Source organism: Amblyraja radiata, chromosome 6 (genome assembly GCF_010909765.2).
Source record: "Amblyraja radiata isolate CabotCenter1 chromosome 6, sAmbRad1.1.pri, whole genome shotgun sequence".
NCBI lineage: Eukaryota > Metazoa > Chordata > Chondrichthyes > Rajiformes > Rajidae > Amblyraja > Amblyraja radiata.
Genome location: NC_045961.1, coordinates 56040633 through 56060912, shown reverse-complemented (window position 1 = coordinate 56060912; position 20280 = coordinate 56040633). Strand labels below are relative to the sequence as shown.

At 43.9% G+C, this 20280-nt stretch overlaps 1 protein-coding gene across 6 annotated transcripts in view; it reads right to left on the bottom strand.

Moving 5' to 3' along the window:
* The window catches only part of LOC116974451 (neurobeachin-like), a 395937-nt gene that overhangs the window by 18072 nt on the left and 357585 nt on the right, over positions 1-20280 (bottom strand). For 3 of the 6 annotated variants that reach the window (XM_033022898.1, XM_033022901.1, XM_033022899.1), the window contains 4 exons: positions 17205-17267; positions 16818-16907; positions 14058-14250; positions 5414-5485 (listed from right to left, as the gene is read on the bottom strand). In XM_033022898.1, the coding sequence (XP_032878789.1) occupies positions 5414-5485; positions 14058-14250; positions 16818-16907; positions 17205-17267 (418 nt within the window). The remainder of the gene's footprint in view (positions 1-5413; positions 5486-14057; positions 14251-16817; positions 16908-17204; positions 17268-20280) is intronic. The other 3 variants (XM_033022900.1, XM_033022902.1, XM_033022903.1) reach the window with 3 other exon arrangements.

Sequence of the window (20280 nt, the reverse complement as noted above, 5' to 3'; positions counted from 1 at the left end):
AACTAAACTAAACAAAGGGGCTGCTGTCTAATTCATGCATTAATTCATATCAAAGAGGGTTTGTAACATTCCTTGCAAAAGAGGGTTTTGTTTGCATGCTATCCAATCAATTCAGATAATACTCTGCACTGGAGCAACATTCCTAATGGTTACTTTGCCCCTTTCACCTTAAAGCTGTACCCTCCAGTCTTTGATATTTCCACCCTGGGAAAAGGATTCTGACCGTCTACCCTATCCATGCCTCGCATCCTTTTATGATAATCTGTCAAATCTGTATGGAAACCTTTGTCTTTATCTTTGTTCTCTCCGCTCCAGAGTCAGAGCACCTGCCCAGGATAAATCCACGGCCTCTGCAGGAGCCATAATAGAGGTGGAGGAGGTGGACAGGGATGGAGACACAGTGCCCTTGCACCTGATATCAGGCTAATAGAGCCACTGTCTCACAGCGCCGGAGACCCGGATCGATCATGACCTCAGGTGCTGTCTGTGTAGAATTTACACATTCTCCTTGTGACTGTGTGGGTTTCCTCTGGGTGCTCCGGTTTCTCCCTCATCCCAAAGACATGTGGGTTTGTAGGATAATTGGCCTCTGTAAATTCCACCTAGTATGTAGGGAGTGGATGTGAAAATGGGACGGGTGATTGATGGTTGGCGTGGACTCAGTGGGCCTTGTCTGTTTCCATGTCGTAAACTAAAGGAGCGATAGAGTTGCTGCCTTACAGTACCAGAGACCTGGGTTTGATCCTTACTACTGTCTGTGTGTCTGTCAGTCCGGAGTTTGTACGTTCTCTCTGTGACCGTGTGGGTTTTCTCTGGGTGCTCCAGTTTCCTCCCACACTCCAAAGATGTACAGGTTTGTATGTTAATTGGCTTCAGTACATTGTAAATTGTCCCTCGTATGTAGGATAGTGTGTGTATATGGGGTGATCGCTGGTCGGTGCGAACTCAGTGGGCTAAAGAGTCTATTTCCTCTCTATCTCTATAGTCTAAAGTTTCATAATTTTTCATAATCGTCTAATATTTATGTTACTCCACCAGAATGAATGCAGAGAAGCCGAAGGGCCTCTTTCAGTGCTGTATCTCTAAAATCTAAAGACTAAGCAGCAGTCACCTACAATCTTGGTGCCTGAGTGTGATGTGAGGGAGCACCGTTGTGGCTCGGCTTGCTGTCATACTGCGTGCACACTGGTGTTCTGGAAGAGCAGCGAGCTGCCACTGGGGAACCGATGCTGGCGGCCAGCAGCAGACACCCACACTGCATGCACAGAGAGCTGACAACCAGCAGCTCACGCTGGGGCTGGGGCAGACAGCTGTCAGAGTCACCTCCACCAGTACAGCTGCACGATCTGGGTTTTAGTTAACAATCAGCTAAGTCATAGAGAAGCACTGACAGTCCACGACCTCTGCAATCCTGGCGTCATCTGCAAACTTACTAACCAACCTATCTACCAAGTCGTTTTTATGTATCACAGATAACAGAGGTCCCAGCACCGATCCCTGCAGAACTCTACTGGTCAGATTTATAAAGCGTGGGAAATCAGGCCCTTCGGCCCAACTTGCCCATGCCGACCAACATGTCCCATCTGCACTATTCCACCAAACTTATCCTATCCATGTACCTGTCCATAAGTTTTTTTAACATTGTGAATGTACCTGTCTCAACAATCCCCTCTGGCAGCTTGTTCCATATACCCACCGCCCTTTATGTAAAAAAGTTGACCCTCAGATTCCTATTAAATCTTTCCCCTCGCACATGAAACCTCTGTCGTCTGGTTCTCGATTCCCCTACACTGGGTAAAATACATTGTGCATTCACTCCATCTATTCCTTTCATGATTGTATGCACCTCTATAAGATCACCCTTCATCCTCCTGCACTCACAGACTTCCAGCCTGAGTATTGTCCTTCCACCACAACCCTCTGTCTTCTAGCAGTAAGGCAGTTCTGAATCAATATGAACAGGTCACTTCTTCTCTATTAGCCAACCATGCAAATGCAGTTTGCAGATGACACCGAGATTGCTGGAGTTGTGGTTGTGAGTAAGGCTGCCAAAGTATGCAGCGGGATATCAATCGGCTACAAATCAGCTGGTGAAGAAATGGCAGATGCAGTTTAATCCGAGCAAGTGTGAGGTGTTGCACTTTGGAAGGTCAAATGTGAGGGGAAAATATACAATTAATGGCGACACCCTCTGAACAGCATTTATATACAGAGGGATCTTGGGATCAAAGTTCATAGCTCCCTGAAAGTGGCAACGCAGTAGATAAAATGGTAAAGAAGGCCTATGGTATACTCGCTTTCATTGATCTGGACACTGAGTGTTAGTCATGATGCAGCTTTATGGGACTTTGGTTAGGCTGCAGTTGGAGTACTGCGTGCAGTTCTGGTCACCACATTAAAGGAAGGATGTGGAAGTTTTGGAAAGGGTGCAGCGGAGGTTTACCAAAATGCCGAAGAAAATCATAAAGTGCTGCAGTAACTCAGCGGAGGGATATTGATTTAAGTGCCGGCTGATATGTGATGGTCTTGGCATTATGGACTGGTAAATGGATAGGAAAAGTTTAAAGGCATATGAGCCAAACACGGGCAAAGGACAATCTGAGATAGGACATCTTGGTCAGCATGGACAAGTTGAGTAGAAGGACCTGTCCAGGGTTGTATGACTCTAACTTTCTGCGACCATATCACATTTGGTACTGGCACTTTGTCATCAATGTTGAGAGTAAGCAGAGAGTCGAAAGATGTCAAACCAGACCTGCGTGCCCTGCAAATTCACTCCAATTCCCCTGTAACATCTCATCCAAAACCATGCTTAGTTTGTCAACTTAGCCCTAAGCACATCAAGCAGTTTGTTTATGGTCCAGAAAATCACCATACATGAGGCAAAGGAAACAGGAATGTCTATGCTCTCAGAATTGTAGGAATGCAAGACCTGAGGCTGGTTTGGCTGGTGATGGTGTGCATAAATAGGGATGAGCAAGTACATAGATGGATTTGATGTGTATAGGTAGGGGATGAGTAAGTGCATTGATGGATTTGAAGAGCATGATAAGTTTAAGTTACATAATCAAAGATTATAATAGCAAATGTTTTCCACTGAATAGCTAAGAATATCGATGATGTGTAACAGTGTGTTTGACTTGCAATGTTTTAAAATCACTCAACAGTCCTATCCCATATTAATCCATATCTGTGGCTAATACTGTTATGAGATTTATGCTGTTTAAAATCTAGAAACAAATTATCGAGCCATAATGTCACAGCACTGAAAGAGGCTATTTGGACCATCACATACATGCCTACCACAGGTACCTATTTACATTAGTCCTATTTAGCAGAACTTTGCCTGTAGTTTATATCCCTTCCTGACTCAACTCCACATCTAGATACTTCCTCAACGTTGTGAAAACACTTAGGCCGTGAATTGCATATCCCAGACAACCTCTGGGTGCAGAAAATTCCCCCTCGGATCCTTTAGATTTAGGTTCATTACTGCAACGTGTACCGAGGTACAGTGAAAAGCTTTGTTTTGCATGCTATCCAAACAGATCAGATATACCATGCAATATATAATCAAGTGAAACAATAGGTAGAGCAAGGGATAAGATACAGAGTTCAAGATATAGTTCTCAGCATTGTTACACACTGTAACCTCTACATTATGGTCATCTTGCAAACTCTCACCCCTGCCCTCAATCTGTATAGTTTTGGGTGTCGCTCCAATGGCGACAATTTTTTACTATCTGTTAGTGTATACCTAGGTCTGTAATAATTTTGTTTACCTCAAATGAGTAGGAGTACAAGATCATGAGGGGCATGGATAAAGTGAATGCCTAGTCTTTTTCCAAGAGTGGAGGGTTCTAAAACTAGAGGGCATAGGCTTAAGGTGAGAGGGGAAAGATTTAAGAGGGACCTCAGTGGAAACATTTTCACTCCAAGTGTAGTCTGTATACAAAATAGTCAGGGTTCCACCACCAATTCTGATGTCACAGACTTTCAGTCCCAGAAACAACATTCGCTTTCTATTGCCAAGCCAGTTTTGGATATAATGTGCCAATTATTCTTGGATCCCATGAACTCCAAACATTGACAAATTTTCTGTGTGGGACCCTTAGAAAATAGAACATAGATCAGTACAGCACAGGAACAGGCTCTTCGACCCACAATGTCCATGCCGAACATGATGCCAAGTTTAACTGAACTCATCTGCCTGGACATGATCCATATCGCTCCATTCCCTGCATATCCACATGCATCTTAAACGCCACATTCATATCTGCCTCCACCACCATCTGGCCAGGTCTTACTGAAGTTCATGTAGACTATGTCAACTGCACTTCCATCATCAAAAAATTCAAACTGATTATTTATCTTTGATAATTCAGATAGCTACAGGCCTGTGGGTCGTAATATTAGTGGTGGGGAAACTATCAGAAAAGATTGCAAGAGGCAGGTCCCACATGGAAAACTGGTCTAAATAGTTTGAGATCATGGGATCCAAGGGTAGTTAGTAAATTGTTTCCAAGTGTGGCTTGGTAATACTGGGAGGTAAAGGATGATGGTGGTTAATTGTTTTAGTGGCAGGAAGCCCTACGACACAGGGATTGGTGTACAATACTGCTATAAGGACTGCTGCCTGATGGCAGTTCTTTACAGAACTACTGGTAACTCTGACATTAAATAAGGATGATAACTAATGCTAAGATATTTTGCTGTTAAAGGACAAATTTTAAATTGACTGCCAAAATACTTTTGCTAACTTTAGCACAAAAAAAAATCAACTTGATTTGCTTTTAGATAGGGTAGATAGTCAGAACATGTTTCCCAGGAAGTTCTGGAGTGGTTGCTGAAGGGGTTTACCCAGATGCTGTCTGGATTAGAAGGTATTAGCTATAAGGTGAGGTTCGACAAACTTGGATTGTTTTCTCAGGAACATTAGAGGTTGAGGGGAGACCTGATAGAAGTATATAAAATTATGGGAGGAATAGGTATGGTAGACAGTCAGAACCTTTTCCCAGCAGAGAAATATCAATGACTAGAGAGCATATATTTAAGGTGAGAGGGACAAAGTTTAAAGAGATGTGCAGGGCAAGTTTTATACACAGAGGGTGGTGAGTACCGTGAACCTGCTGCCAGGCATGGTGGTGGAGGCAGATACGATAGTGGCATTTAAGACAATTTTGGGTAGGCAAATGGATATACAGGGAATGGAGGGATATGGATTACGTGCAGACAGATAAGAATTGGAACATGTTCAGCACAGACATTGTGGGGCGAAGGGCCTGATCCTGTGCTTTACTATTCTATGTTCTATTTAATTATTAAACGTTGCTGTTCTTTTTTTCAATTATTGTCCTTGGCATAATACAGTAAAGAAGACATCTCATTCTTAAATTAGTTACAATGGATTTACCAATCAATGGATCCATTTCAATTGGCAAATGATGAGCCTGTTCCAGAGAGTATCCCGGAGCTCCCCGCAAACCTGTGGAGAAATCACACAAATGGTTGAAATAATTTCATTAAGTTATTAAGTGTTTCAGTTGCATTGGTAATTATAAAACGGTTTTAGTTGCATTAGTAATATTATTAAAGGCAGATCATTGGCCTGTAAACTGTAATGTCCAGGTAAAGGAGCAGCTTCTTCCCTACAACCATCAGGCTATTAAATACTACAACCTCCAAATAGGCTCTGAACTATATAGCCTTTGGGGCATTTATTTTTGACTTTGCACTATTATTGTTTATTTATTTGCCTATTATTAATTATATATATATATCCTCTAAAAGATCACCCCATCATCCGCCTGCACTCCAAGGAATAGTATCCTAGCTTGCTCAACCGCTGCTTACAGCTCAGGCACTTAGTCCTGGCAACATCCTCGTAAATCTTCTCTGCACCCTTTTGAACCGTAACTGGATGTAATACTCTAAATGTGGCCTCACCGACGTCTTACAAAAGTGCAACATGACCTCCCGACTTCTATGTCCACCATCTCTGGAGAACATGGGATGGTGACATATTGGGGCAGGACTCTTCTTCAGATTGATTGTAGAATGGGAGAGAGAGGTGGGGTGGGCAAGCAATAGGCAGAAAGGCACAAAGTGCTGGAGTGACTCAGCGGGTCAGGCAGCATGTCTGGGGAATATGGATAGTCGACGTTTCGGGTTGGGATCCTTCTTCAGACTGATCATTGTGGTGATCACACTGGAAAAGGGAGTTTTGATTGGCAGATGGTTGGGCAAAGACCAGAGATGAAAAGCCAAAAGGTAGTGAGATAAGGAGATAAAAAAGGCATGAAATGTGGCCAGAGGAGGCAATATAGGTGGAAGGGGAGGGGGAAGGAGAAAGGGGGAAATTAGTGCACATCCAGCTGAGGCTGGGAAGAGAGGGAGAGAAGAGGAAGGTAGGGTTGGGGTTGGGGGGGGGGGGATGTTTGAAGAAATCAATATTCACACCATTGGGTTGTGTTATCCAAACGGAATATGAGGTGCTGTTCCTCCAGTTTGCGTTGGGCTTCGTGGGCAATGGAAGAGGCCCAGGACAGTAAGATCAGTGTAGGAATGGGATTGGGAATGAGAGTTAAAATGGTTAGCAACCGGGAGATCCAGCAGAACTTGGCAAACTGAGTGTAAGTGTTTGACAACGTGGTTGCTGTGTCTATGCTTAATCTCGTTGATGTAAAAGAGGCCACATTGGGAGCACTGAGTGCAGTAGACGAGGTTAGAGGAGGTGATTTGTTTCATTGACTGTCTGCATATTCGTGAGAAGGACTTTAAGTGGCCTGTAAACCTGGAAGTGATTCCGCACAAAGACAAAACAAGTTTGTTTTTTTAACGTAGCAAGACACTAACTGGGAATTTCTCAGAAGAAGTGGGAGATGCTTATGTCCAGCACCTGGTGGTAATCTGACAGTCATATCAAATGTCCTTTATTAAACTCGTCTGCTTTTCCATTCACTGGAATCATTAGAATTACAATCTGATTCCCAGGATGCTTTCCAGGCTGTGAAAACCAGTTTAATCTTTAGACTAAAGTCTCTTGGTTTAATCTCTGTTTAATCTCCTGGTCCTTCACCCTCATTTACACGATCGGGCCACTGGAATAACTGTAGCACTGAAATATGTTTCATTTGTTTCTGCATCAGTGAGCAGAATATTGAGCCAGAACATTGTGTCTCATCAATGTCCAATTATATGTGTGGTGAGGGCATTAATTGAAGATTGGATTAATTTTGGTTCTATTATGCAATTGTGTATAATTAGTTTAGTTTAGTCTAGAGATACAGCATGGAAACAGGCCCTTCGGCACACTGAGCCCACGCCAACCAATGATCACCGACTAATCTTAAAAGAGCAAATCAGTCATCCGGGTACGACTGTGGAGAGGATCTGTGCAACCTCTAGAAAGAGGGCATATAAGCGAGGGCATAAAAGGCACAGAAACTAGTTGTTTGTAAATTTTACAAGTTTACTAGCCTCCAAGAAATTAGTTGACGTCATCAAATATACTCTACTTTTCTATGACCTACTGATGAAAATAGCATGATGAATGACTAAAGTGAAGAAAGCCATTCGAAACCAGTTGAAACTTTATATTTAAAGCCAATTTATTACTCATAGTTATTCTGAAATACCAATAGGTTTCACATATGTAATTCCTAATTCACTGTCCATCACCCTTTTTACTTGAAATAATGCAGTATATTAAAAATGGGTGACTCTTGGATCCTTGATAAATATACATTTTCCTTGCAGCATTATTAATAGAATCCTTATTAACTGTTTCTACCTTTCAAATGGCTTTGAAATTTAGTCTTAAAAAAAGGTTAAGGATATTTAAAAAAATGTTGTAGTACCACAGGCAAATTTCAGAAATATGAGAAAATGTCTTGCATTAATGAAGTCACATACCAGCTGCCATTTAGAGTCTATATGAATGTTTTAAGTTTACATACTCTGCATGCTGCTGCCTGAAAAAACCTTAATGATCAATATCCAGTTAAGTTGAAAAATACCTTGTGGAATGTACAGTAGCAAAAAAGAACCGTATATTTTTATCTTAAACTGCTGAAATAATGTAAATTGGGTAATTTATTTTTTAAATAACTAAACACCCAGTTGAGAAGTTACTCTTTGCAGTAACTATTAATACCAATTCTACCTTTTTGTGCATTATTATAACTGTGGAGATAATTATGTGAAAGTTTGGTAGGATATTGTTTACCTTTAAAGCTGTTTTAATGACATATTTAACATTAAAGTAATTATCAAAGAAATTTGTAACAATTTAAATATAAAAACAAGCTTTCTGCAAAATTATATAGATGAAGGACTGAACATAACATATATTTTGTAATTTGCAATACCAAAATGATAAATCAATTGTATTGGAAAAGTGTGTTGCATCGAATATGAACTGATGCAGTGTAATACTCCTATGGTCGAATCATGCGTGCGTTTCACAGTTGATTCAATTCCTCAGTCATAGAGTCATATAGCAAGGAAACAAGGGCCTATCTCGTCCATGGCCCCTGCCTATGCTAGTCCCATTTCCCCATGTTTTGCCAATATCCCTCTAAACCTTTCCTATCCATGAACCTGCCCAAATGTCATTTAACTATTTTTATAGCACCCGCCTGAACTACTTTCTTTTAGTTTGGTTTAGTTTAGTTTAGAGATACAGCGCAGAAACAGGCCCTTCAGCCCACCGGGTCCGCGCCGACCAGCGATCCCCGCATATTAACACTCTCCTACACAAACTAGGGACAATTATCATATTTACCAAGCCGATTTGCCTACATACTGGACGTCTTTGGAGTGTGGGAGGAAACCGAAGATCTCGGGAAAAAACCCACGCAGGTCACGGGGAGAACATACAAACTCCGTACAGACAGCACCCGTAGTCGGGATTGAACCCGGGTCTTCGGCGCTGTAAGGTAGCAACTCTACTGCTGCACCACCATGCCGCCCTAGCTCCTCTGGTAGCTCATTCCATACAGGGGCTGCGGAACGTTTTTGAAAGTGGGGGGGGCTGAGCGATCACTGATCACCGGCCTCGGGGGTACCCGGTGAGGGAGCGGAGCGACTGAGCGGGGGGAGGGTGGCACAATTATTATTTTTTGTTGTTGCTCGACCTCCAAAAACTGGGGGATAAGACAGGCCATCCCCCAACTCAAAAAGTGGAGGGATATATCCCCCATCCCTCCCCCCCACCCCTCTCTCCCTCCTTCTCGGGGCCGACTCTCTCTCTCTCTCTTGGCCCTCCCTCCCTCCCTTCCGCTCGGCGGCCAATCACAGCGCTTCGTTCACTACCCCATATCTTGACTGTGAACCGCGCTGTGATTGGCCGTTGAGGGAGGGTTTTGGGGGGGCAGTCGGTTTCCACCACGGCTGGTCGTGGTTTTGCCCAAAGATCATAGAGCGGAGCTCCGTTCTATGATCTTTGGTTTTGCCGCGCTCACTGTGCGCTTGTTCTGAGATTCTGGATGTCCTCAGAAGAAGAGAAAAATACACCTGCGGGCTGGATAATTTTGGGTTATGAAGCATGTCTCGCCAAAAAAGTGGAGGGGCTGCACCCCCCGGTTCCACGGCCCGTGCCATATACCCACTCTGTGTTAAAATGTTGCCATTCAGATTCCTATTAAACCTTTCCCCTCACCTTAAACCAATGTCCTCTGGTTCGTGATTCCCCAACTGGGTAAAAAACTGTGCATTCGGCCTGTCTATCTGCTCATGATTTTATACACCTCTATAAGATCACCTCTCATCCTCCTGCGCTCCGGGAACTATGTACCTGTACTCCTAGATCCCTCTGCTCTATAACACTCTTCAGGGCCCATTGTGGAGGTCCTGCCCTGGTTTGACTTCCTAAAATGCAACACTTTCTGCATTAAACTCCATTAACCATTCCTCAGTCCACTTGCTCAGCTGATCAAGATCCTACTGAAATTTTTGACAATCATCTTCACAATCTACTATACTATCTACTTTAGTGTTATCTGTAAATTTACTAATCATGCCTTGTACATTCTCATCCAAATATAACCACATCTATCTCTCTATACTATTACTAAAACTCTCATCTTGACCACTTCTGGTCTGCGTTGTTTTTAAATTTGCGCAAAAGCGGTACCCTATATCGCTAGGATATTTAAGCCACCTGACTCACCGTTCTCCCCTGCCCCAAGCACACCAAGTTCTGTTCCGATCGACGCCCCTTCCGGAACCCGCTATCAATCACCGGCCGCGAGAATAAAGCTGAAGGAGCGTAGTGAGCAGAGAGCGAGCAGGGGCTGTGTTCTGCGAGCGGGGGCTGTGCTCTGTATTCTGTGAGTGGGGGCTGTGTTCTGTGTTCTGCGAGCAGGGGCTGTGCTCTGTGTTCTGTGAGCGGCGGCTGTGTTCTGCGAGCGGGGGCTGGGCTCTGTTTTCTGTGAGCGGGGGCTGTGTTCTGCGAGCGGGAGCTGAGTTCTGTGTTCTGCGAGTGGGGGCTGCGACCACCACGACGAGCCGGAAGCTGATGTGTGCAGCCGGGTCCTGGAGCCGGTGAGTGCGGTCAGAGCCGGGGCTGGGAGCCACTGAGCCCACACAACCCCCTCCCCATCCCACCCCACCCCTCAACCACCCCTTCCCTCCCCACACCACCCCCTCCCCCCTACAACACACACCCCTCCCACATACACCCCCTCCCCTACCCCCACAACCCTCCAGCCCCCCCACACCCCTTCTCCCCTACAACCCCCACTCCCCTACATCCTCCTCCCCTACATCCCCCCTCCCCTCCCCTACAACCTCCTCCCCTATACCCCCCCTCCCCACACTACCTCATACCACACACACCCCTCCCCCACACTCCACCACACACACCCCTCCCCCGCACCACACACGCCCCTCCCCCCTACCACACAGGCCCCCTCCCCCACACACACCCCTCCCCCACACCACACACGCCCCTCCCGCACACTCCACCACACACACCCCTCCCCCACACCACACACGCCCCTCCCCCACACTCCACCACACACACCCCTCCCCACACCACACATGCCCCTCCCCCTACTACACAGGCCCCTCCCCCTACCACACACACACCCCTCCCCTACACCCCCTCCCCCACAACCCCCCCTGCTCCCACAACCCACCTACCCCACCATCCCCCCCCTACCCCCACCCCCACCGCCCACTACCAACCACCATCCACCCTACCCCCACCACCACCCCCCTCACCCCCACCATCCACTCCCTCCCCCTCACCCACCCCCCCTCTCCCCACCACCCTCCCCTGAAGCCGTCCCCCTCCCTTGGCTGCAGGACGCTCCCTGCCTGAAGCCATCCCCCTACCCCGGCTACAGAACGCTCCCGCCGTTGTGTTGGGGGAGCAGGTGAGTGGTGGAATATTGCATTGGGGGACCAGGCCTCCTGTGACTGGAACCCAACGGGTCCCACTGATCCTCTCGGCACACCACTATTTATGGGCCTTCAGCCTGAAAAACACACTTCCATCACCCACTGCTTCCTTCCATGAAGCCAATTGTCTATCTCTCCCTGGATCCCATGCAATCTAACCTTCCAGAGCAGCCTACCTTTCCGAACCTGATCAAAGGCCTTGCAGAAATACGTAGTCAATGTCTACAGTTTTGGCCTCATGTGTCCAATCTTTTTGGTTACTTCTTCAAAAAACTCAATCATATTGGTAAGACACGATCTCCCACATACAAATCCGCACTGACTATCCTTAATCAGTTCCTGTCTATTCAAATGCATATTTATCTCATCCCTCACAATCCTCTCCAGTGCTCTGCCAACAACTAGGCGCAGCGGTAGAATTGCTGCCTTACAGCGAATGCAGCACCGGAGACCTGGGTTCGATCCCGACTAGGGGTGCTGTTGTATGGAGTTTGTACGTTCTCCCCATGACCTGCGTGGGTTTTCTCCGAGATCTTCGGTTTCCTCCCACACTCCAAAGACGTACAGGTTTGTAGGTTAATTGACTTGGTAAATGTAAAAAAATTGTCCCTGGTGGGTGTAGGATAGTGTTAATGTGCGGGAATCGCAGGTCGTGCTGTATCTCTAAACTAAACTAAACTAATGTTAGGCTCACTGATCTATGTTCCCACTCTTTTCCTTGCAGCCCTTTTTAAATAGAGACACAACATTAACTACCCTCCAGTCTTCAGCCTTCTCATCCATGTCAAAAGATGATTCATAAATTTCAGACAGAGCTCTTGAAATTTCCTCTCTAGCTTCCCACAGTGTCCTCGGATATATCTGATCAGGCCTGGGAGATTCATCTATCTTCATTCACCTATGACCTTCTCGGCCATAATACGGTCTGTACACAAGACATCCCCATTAACTGTCCAAAGACCCCCAGTCTTCATGCCTTTCTCCACCATAAAACAGAGGGGAAATGCTCATTAAGGTTCATCTCCTGCAGTTCCACACAGCGATGGCTGCTTTGTTTTCTGAGGGACCCTATTCTTTCTAGTTATGCTCTTTCCCTAAATATACTTATGAAAATCTCTTTGGTGTCTGCCAAAGCTATCTCCTGTCCTCTTTATGCTTTCCTGATTTCCTTCTTATGTATGCTCCTCAGTTCTCAAAGCACCATGGATACATTTGATCCCAGCTGCCTAAACCTGTCCCAAGCCTCCTTTTTCCAAACTTGAGCCTCAATTTCTCCTGTCATACAGGCTTTCTTATTCCCACCTGCTTTACCCTTCACTCTGACAGAAACATGCATGCCTTGACCTTTTGTCATCACACGTGCCAATTTAGAATGATCTGAATTCAACTCATAAGAAATTTATATCATTCCAGTCTGGGGAACAAGATGCAGACATACACAACCATTGTTTAACTTTAATTGAGTTTAATTTAGTTTAGTTTAGAGATGCAGCCGGGAAACAGACTCGTCGGCTCACCAAGTTCACATTGATCATTAAACACCCGTTCACTCTAGTTCTGTGTATTCCTACTTTCTCAGCAACTCCCTACACTCTAGGGGCAGTTTACAGAGGCCAATTAACCTATACACCCACACGAAAGGAAACCGGAGCACCCAGGGGAAACCCACGCGATGTACAAACTCCACAGACTGCACTGGAGATCAGGATCAAACAGGGAACTCTGACACTGTGAGGCAGCGGCTCTACCCACTGCACCACTGTGCCACATAGTGCTATTATTGTGTTATATCTTAGCGCTGAATGTCAGAAATAATACAAATATCAATGACAACCAAAATATTATTTCATAATCATGTGATACAGCGCAGAATCAGGCCCTTCAGCCTAATTTGCCCATGCTGACCAAGATGCCCCATCTAAGCTAGTCCCATGCCTGCTTTTGGCCCATATCCCTCTAAACCTTTCCTATCCATGTACCTGTCCAAGTGTCTTTTAAATGTTGTGATATTACCTGCCTCAACTACCTCCTCTGGCAGCGAGTTCTATTTATCTATCACCGTCTGAGTGACAATGTTGCCCCTCAGGTTCCTATTAAATCTTGCCCCTCCCGCTTTAAACCTATGTCCTATAGTTCTTGATTCCCCTAGTCTGGTTAAAAGACTGTGCATTCACCTTATCTATTCCCCTCATGATTTTATACACCTCTATAAGATCGTCCCTCAGCTTCCTGAGCTCCAAGGAATAAAGTCCTAGCCGGACCAAACACCCTACAGTTTTAGTCTCGTTTAGAGATACGTCGTAGAACCAGGCGGTTTGGCCTATCGAGTCCATGCCAACCAGCAATCACCCGTACACTAGTTCAATCCTACATACTAGAAACTATTTTCTTTTACGGAAACCAATTAACCTCCAAACCTGTATGTCTTTAGAATGTGGGAGCACCCGGAGAAAACCCACGTGGTCACAGGGACAACGTGCAAACTCTCCACATACAGTGGCTGTAGTCAGGATTGAACCCGGGTCTCTGGCGCTGTGAGAAAGCAACTCTACCACTGCGTCACCGTGTCGCCCCAAACTTAGCATCTCGAGTCCTGGCAATATCCATGTAAATAAAAGTTAAAGATATTCAAAGATAGTGTTGTTACTTACCTACAGTGTTATGCCACCTATTCACTGCAAACAGCCTGCTACAGGTCACAGTGACCACTGCAGGGGTGCTGAGGTGAGGCAATGTGTTGGCTGCCACATGAGTAACAGGGGAGTTGGATGGAAATTTTAGCACCATTATAACATCTTGCTGCATCTGATCCTTAAACATGAGTGGGCTCTGTGGAAGGAAACACTGTTGAATAGAAACAAAGAGGAGAAAACAGAAGAGGCAAAAGGGAAAACACAATTAATGTGGAGGTTTGGTAAAACTGGGAAAAAACATTAGGTAGAGTAATCACATGCACAGGATAATGTACTGCAATTTTGGTAAAACAAACATTGCTTACATCTACGTGGTCTCGACAGCAGGATAGGTTTTAAGGGAAGACACAAGGAGCTGCAAATGTTGGTTTCCAAAAAAAGACACAAAGTACTGAGTAACTCTGCGGGTCAGGCAGCTTCTACGGAGAACATGGATAGGTGACATTTCAGGACGGGACCCTTCTTCAGACCAATGGAGTATTGGAGAGAAAACTGGATAAGTGGCGGGTTAAGTGATAGGTGGATACAGGTGTGGGGCGTGATTGGCAGATGGGTGGAGCAGGTGACAAAGACTAAAGGTGAAAAGGAGACAAAAGGGTGTCAAAAGAGTCCCGACCCAAACATCGCCTATCCCGTGTTCTCCAGAGATGCTGCCTTACCCACTGATTTACTCCAGCACTTTAGAGTGTCATTTTTAGGTAGTAAGGGGTCCATCTTGGGAGTGATACATGAGGTGGTGCAGAAGGAGTTCCAGGTAAAATAAACATTTAGTACAAACTTTTAAAGTTAATTCTATCAACGAAAAACAGAAAGAACATTTTACATTTGGCCATCACAGTTAAACAAATATCAAAATAATTGCAGATACTGGAAATAAAAACTGATTTGATATTTTTCATGGTCAAATTTGAGTGACAATCCAGAGGCTGAGAACCATCGCCATTTTACACGTCTGCTGGACTGTTGAAAAATGTAAAATCTCTACTCTGCTATGTAGGTTGGTGAAGAGATTGCGAATTGTTTGTGACGATATTTTCAATAGCTGTTTCGCTCCATACTTGTTTAAAACTGAGAGACAAAAATGTGCACTGTATCATTTGCAAAGTAATGGGAAGTACTGTACACCAATATCATTTGTCCACACAGATAATTAAATATGCGCTACGAATGTCATTTATCGCATTCTTTCGGTATTATCAATTCTTTCTTTTAGTTTATTCCAGTGCCATTTATTTTCTTCAGAATGTTTTTCATATTTTCTGCCATAATTATTTTGTGCTGCTTCTATTACCACAATCACAAAAAATGTATTTTATTTTAAAATTATTTTTGAAAATCTGCATTATTTAACTTTTCAGCTCTATTTGTTTTTTCTGACATCAATAATCCTCATTTTAGTTACTGTACATTGACTATCCTGACATTTAGTTTAGAGATACAGCATGGAAACAGGCCCTTCTTCGGCCCACTGAGTCCACACCGAGCAACGATCACCGTTCTTACCAGTTCTATGTTATCCCACTTTCTCGTGCACTCCCTACACACTGGGGGCAATTTACAGAGGACCAATTAACCTACAAAACCGCATGACTTTGCAATGTGGGAGGAAACCGCAGCACCTGGAGAAAACCCACCTGCAAACTTCACACAGAGAGCACCCGGTCAGAATTCAATCCGGGACCCTGCGCTCTGAGGCAGTAGCTCTACCAGCTACACCACTGTGCTTGCCCAGTAATCTTTGTCTATCCATTCTCTCTTCTATCACCTCCATCATTGTGAATCTTAATAGTATAGGATAGCTTTATGTTTTTATTTTTCTGGCACAGAAACTATACATTTTTCTTCTCTTTGTGCTTATTCCCTTGCTACTCTCCTGTAATTCTCCTTTCAACTTGTTCTCACCGACTCTCACACCTGTGACCAGAATCTGCACCCATCTACCGGTTATGAAACCTAATTTGCTACCTCTCTGCGTACACATCTCCCAGTCACCCGTTTCACTTGCACTCTCTGATCACAGCTATCAACAAGGCTTGTTTAGTAACCCTCACTGAATATCGCAGGGTAGAAGATGGCGGTAATGATTGGGGAGGGCTTCAGATGGAGATAGAAAATACTCAGTTTAATAACAGTGGGTGTTTAGTAAGAGAACTGCTGATCTGAGGATAACGACTTAAAATAGATGGAACTAAATTTATACAAAATAAGTTTCTGACACTATACACAAAATAATCAGCCACTAGGGCTGTTTTATGAGATATTCATATCTATGGAAGTATAAATGTTATAATCAAGTGAAGAATATACTTATTGTTCTCTTAAGAGTCACGGAGTTATAGTCATACAGCACGGAAACAGGCCCTTCGGCCCAACTTGTCCATGCCGACCAAGATCTACGCTAATCCCATTTACCCATGTTTGGCCAATATTTCTCTAAACCTTTCCTATCCATGTACCTGTCCAATTATCTTTTAAATGTTCTTATAGCACCTACCTTGACTACCTCCTCTGTAGTTCGATCCATATACCACCACCTATGCTATTCCCACCTGACCTTGTTTGGCCCATATCCCTTGAAAACGTTATGAATTAATTTGAGGCAACAATCGTGCTTTTTTGTTTCATTTTGCGGATGTGATCCATCCTCGTCTATTGCAACATATTTAATTTCGTCATCGAACACAGTGAAGGTGGATTGCAAAAGACGCAGTTTCTCACCAGGTGCATGGCCGAGCTGCGGGGTGGATGTGGCTCAATAAGCAACTGGGATGGCATTTGTCCAAGGTTCTGTATGTGTACCTCCATGGCCTGAGGGAAAAAGGAGTGACTGTCATGATCAATATGCATCAAAGTGATGGGTCAATGCTCTTCTGACAATGCAAGCACGCACTAGCCCAGGCTAAGACTGCTGGAAATTCATAGCAAAGACGCTCCTTTTGCAATCTGTAAAATGAAGCGACTTGGTAGTTATTGTCAACAGACTTTTCCTGCAACATGCGGGATTAATTATTCCTTTGCGATCGCTGGCAGATTAATAGTTAAATGGTGACCGCATGCAGTATTATTTCAAACCATTTAAAACAGCAACGCTTTCAACCAAAATACCTTTACAAGCTCCGATGTAAGGAGAAAGGTATAGGGATCTTTAACACAACAAGTCTCGGCGATCTTTGAAAAAAAGACAATGGTCACAGCAATTACCACTTTGGAGAAAAGCAGATCACACTCAAGAATTTGTTTAATTTCTCATTAAAAAATAAGTTTGACATTTATAACACCCCGCTAGCATTTGGGTTTCTTGGGGAAAATATACATTTGTTAATTTTTGGAACCAAAAATAGCAACTTGCTAACGTCAGATTCTGCATTGGCATCCCATTTAAATAGCTGCAGTCCTCAAAGTCTCACATGGAATAAACAGGCTGATAATAAGGAAAAGAATCTTGTGTAATTAATTATTACATAAACTACCAATTATCTCCTACTGTGGAAAATCAAGAAATAACTAGTTTCTCAGGGGAGGCAAACCAGTCGGCACTGCACGGATGAAAGGCCAGGGACTGTCAGGCAAGAAGAATATTCCTTCCAGCTATTTTTATTACCAAGCGGAGAGGTAGTCAGTAATTTGTTCATTTTCAATAGCAGGTCTGATTGGAGCAAATGGGATTAAGAAGCATTATAACCGGGAACCTTTGTGTGCTTTGACAGGGCAGGGAAACTACCGCCGCCAGCAGCACAGTTCAATTTTAAATACATTAAATTTAAGTATTAACAAGAAAACCGTAATTTTACCACATCAACGTTTACTCTTGAATTAGGGCCGGGAGTGATGGGGGATGGGGAAGATATATATTGAAATAATAAAGAACTAGACATAGATTCAAGATATATCCCAGTGCTGCAGGGATGACTCAATTCTCTCGAGAACAAAAGGTTCTTTGATGCCCTTCAATGCTGAGAACAATATTCTGCACTCTGTATCTTCCCCTTTGCTCAACCTATTGTACTTGAGTTTAGATTGATTGTATTTATGTATAGAATTATCTGATTTGACTGGATAGCATGCAAAACAATGCTTTTCACAGTACATAGAACAGTACAACACAGGAATGGCCCACAATGTACTGAGTTTCACTTGATTGTAGTTATGTAAAGTATTATCTGATCTGATTAGATAGCATGTAAACAAAGCTTTTCACTTTACTTTGGTACACGTGACAAAAATAAACCTAAACTTATACATTACCGTGAGTTAATATACAGACAGAGGATTCCTCAAATAACTACGGTACTTTCAACATAATCTAATTTAAGAATCCTCAAACGCCAAAAAATCTAGTTATGTTGACAATGCAGGTCCAATACCTGAGGCCTATTTTTGTTCTGGCAATGAGATCATATTATTCAGTTTGCCTGCTGGCAAAACTAGGGCCCAGCATTTTGATTTTTGCTGAGGAGTGAAAAATAACTACTGCATGCACCATATGGAGAATGCACTTGGTGGGAAACGTGCTTTTGTTTCCTCTTTTATATCCAAGCATAATGATTCACAGTCTGCTGAGTGAAATATTGTTTTTCCGATTTGCCTCCCCCTGCGGCAAGCTTGGCTTAGACAATGAGCAGATACGTGATTTGTACAGAGAAGTAACAATCGCCCCACCGCTTTCCGTTTACACAAAGTGACTAAGAGACAGAAGATGGCTGGGAAAATCAAACAGTGTGGATCATTCAAGGTGCAACAGAGAAACCCGACTATAATTTGCAGATACTAATTTAAACCAACCCAATCCATCACTAGGGTTGCCAACTTTCTCACTCCCAAATAAGGGACAAAAGGTCAAAATAAGGAACAAATTCCCGATGGCAATTCGTTGACCGACTCGGCCGTGGCTGGGTGAATGATGAGTTGGCCCGGATGCTGGACTGCACACAAAGCACAGCCGATGGGCCAGCTGAGGAGTTTTGGCCCGGGCACCGGACTGTCTTCAATTACATTTTCATTGTTTTCCATTATCACCAAATCCCACGGCACGGCTAGTTAGAACGATCAGACCCAATCCTCAAAATACTCTTGACTCTTGCTATCTGGACTGGATGAGTTGCCTTAAGAGGAAAGGGTAGACAGGCTAGGTTTGTATCCACTGAAGTTTGGAAGGCTGAGTGGTAACCTCAATTAAGCAGATAAGATCCTGAGGGTTTTTGACAGGATGTATGTGGAAAGAAATTGCAGAAGATGGTTTACCACACAAAGTGCTGGAGTAACTCAGCGGGTCAGGAAGCATCTCTGGAGAACATGGATTGGTGGCGTTTCAGGTTGGGACCCTTCTTGGGGGGACGGGGGGGTGGGGGTTAGAGAGGAGGAAGAGAGGTGGAGCAGGATAAAGGTCCTGACCTAGATCTCCATCTACGCTGGTCCCACCTGCCCATGTTCCGCCAAAACCTTTCCTATCTTAACTTGTCCAAATCTTTTTTAAATGTTGTTATAGTACCTGCCTCAACTACCTCCACCGACAGCTCGTTTCATATTCCCACCGTTCCATGCTCCAAAGATAGGCAGATTGCTGGACAAAGGTGTGAGCCAAAAAGATAAAACCAGGTGTGAGCCAAAAGGATAAAAAATTACAAATTGTGAAGCGCGAGGATAGAAAAGTTGTGAATTGTGAAGGTGGAGGAAGGAATGTAACTGGAGGGGGAGTGGGAGGGGAGAAACGGTGCAAGGTCAGCCAAAGTTCAGGGGAGGGGAGTGAGGGAGGATATAGATGTGGATAAGGATGTTTCTTCTTGTGGAAGAGTCTTGAACTTGGGGGTCACTGTTTAACGATAAGGAAGACTTCAATTAAAACTGAGGTGAATTTTGTTTCTTATAAAGGTTAAAGACTCTTATCCTCAAAGGGAGATGGAAGTAGAATCTTTAAATATTTGTTCTTGGTGTTGATAGATTCTTGATAACAAGGAATTGAAAGGTTACCAATGCTGAATTATGGGCATAGTCACATCAGCCATGATTTTATTAAATGGTAGAGCCGATTCACAGAACTGAGTACCTACTCCTGCTCTGAATTCATAATTTTGTTGCTTTATGAATGTCAGACAACATAAATGAAGGGAAATACAAATAAAAATGATTGAATGAGCTGCAATATTAAAAACATTTCATAGCATCACTTTAGCCAAGTTGGAAA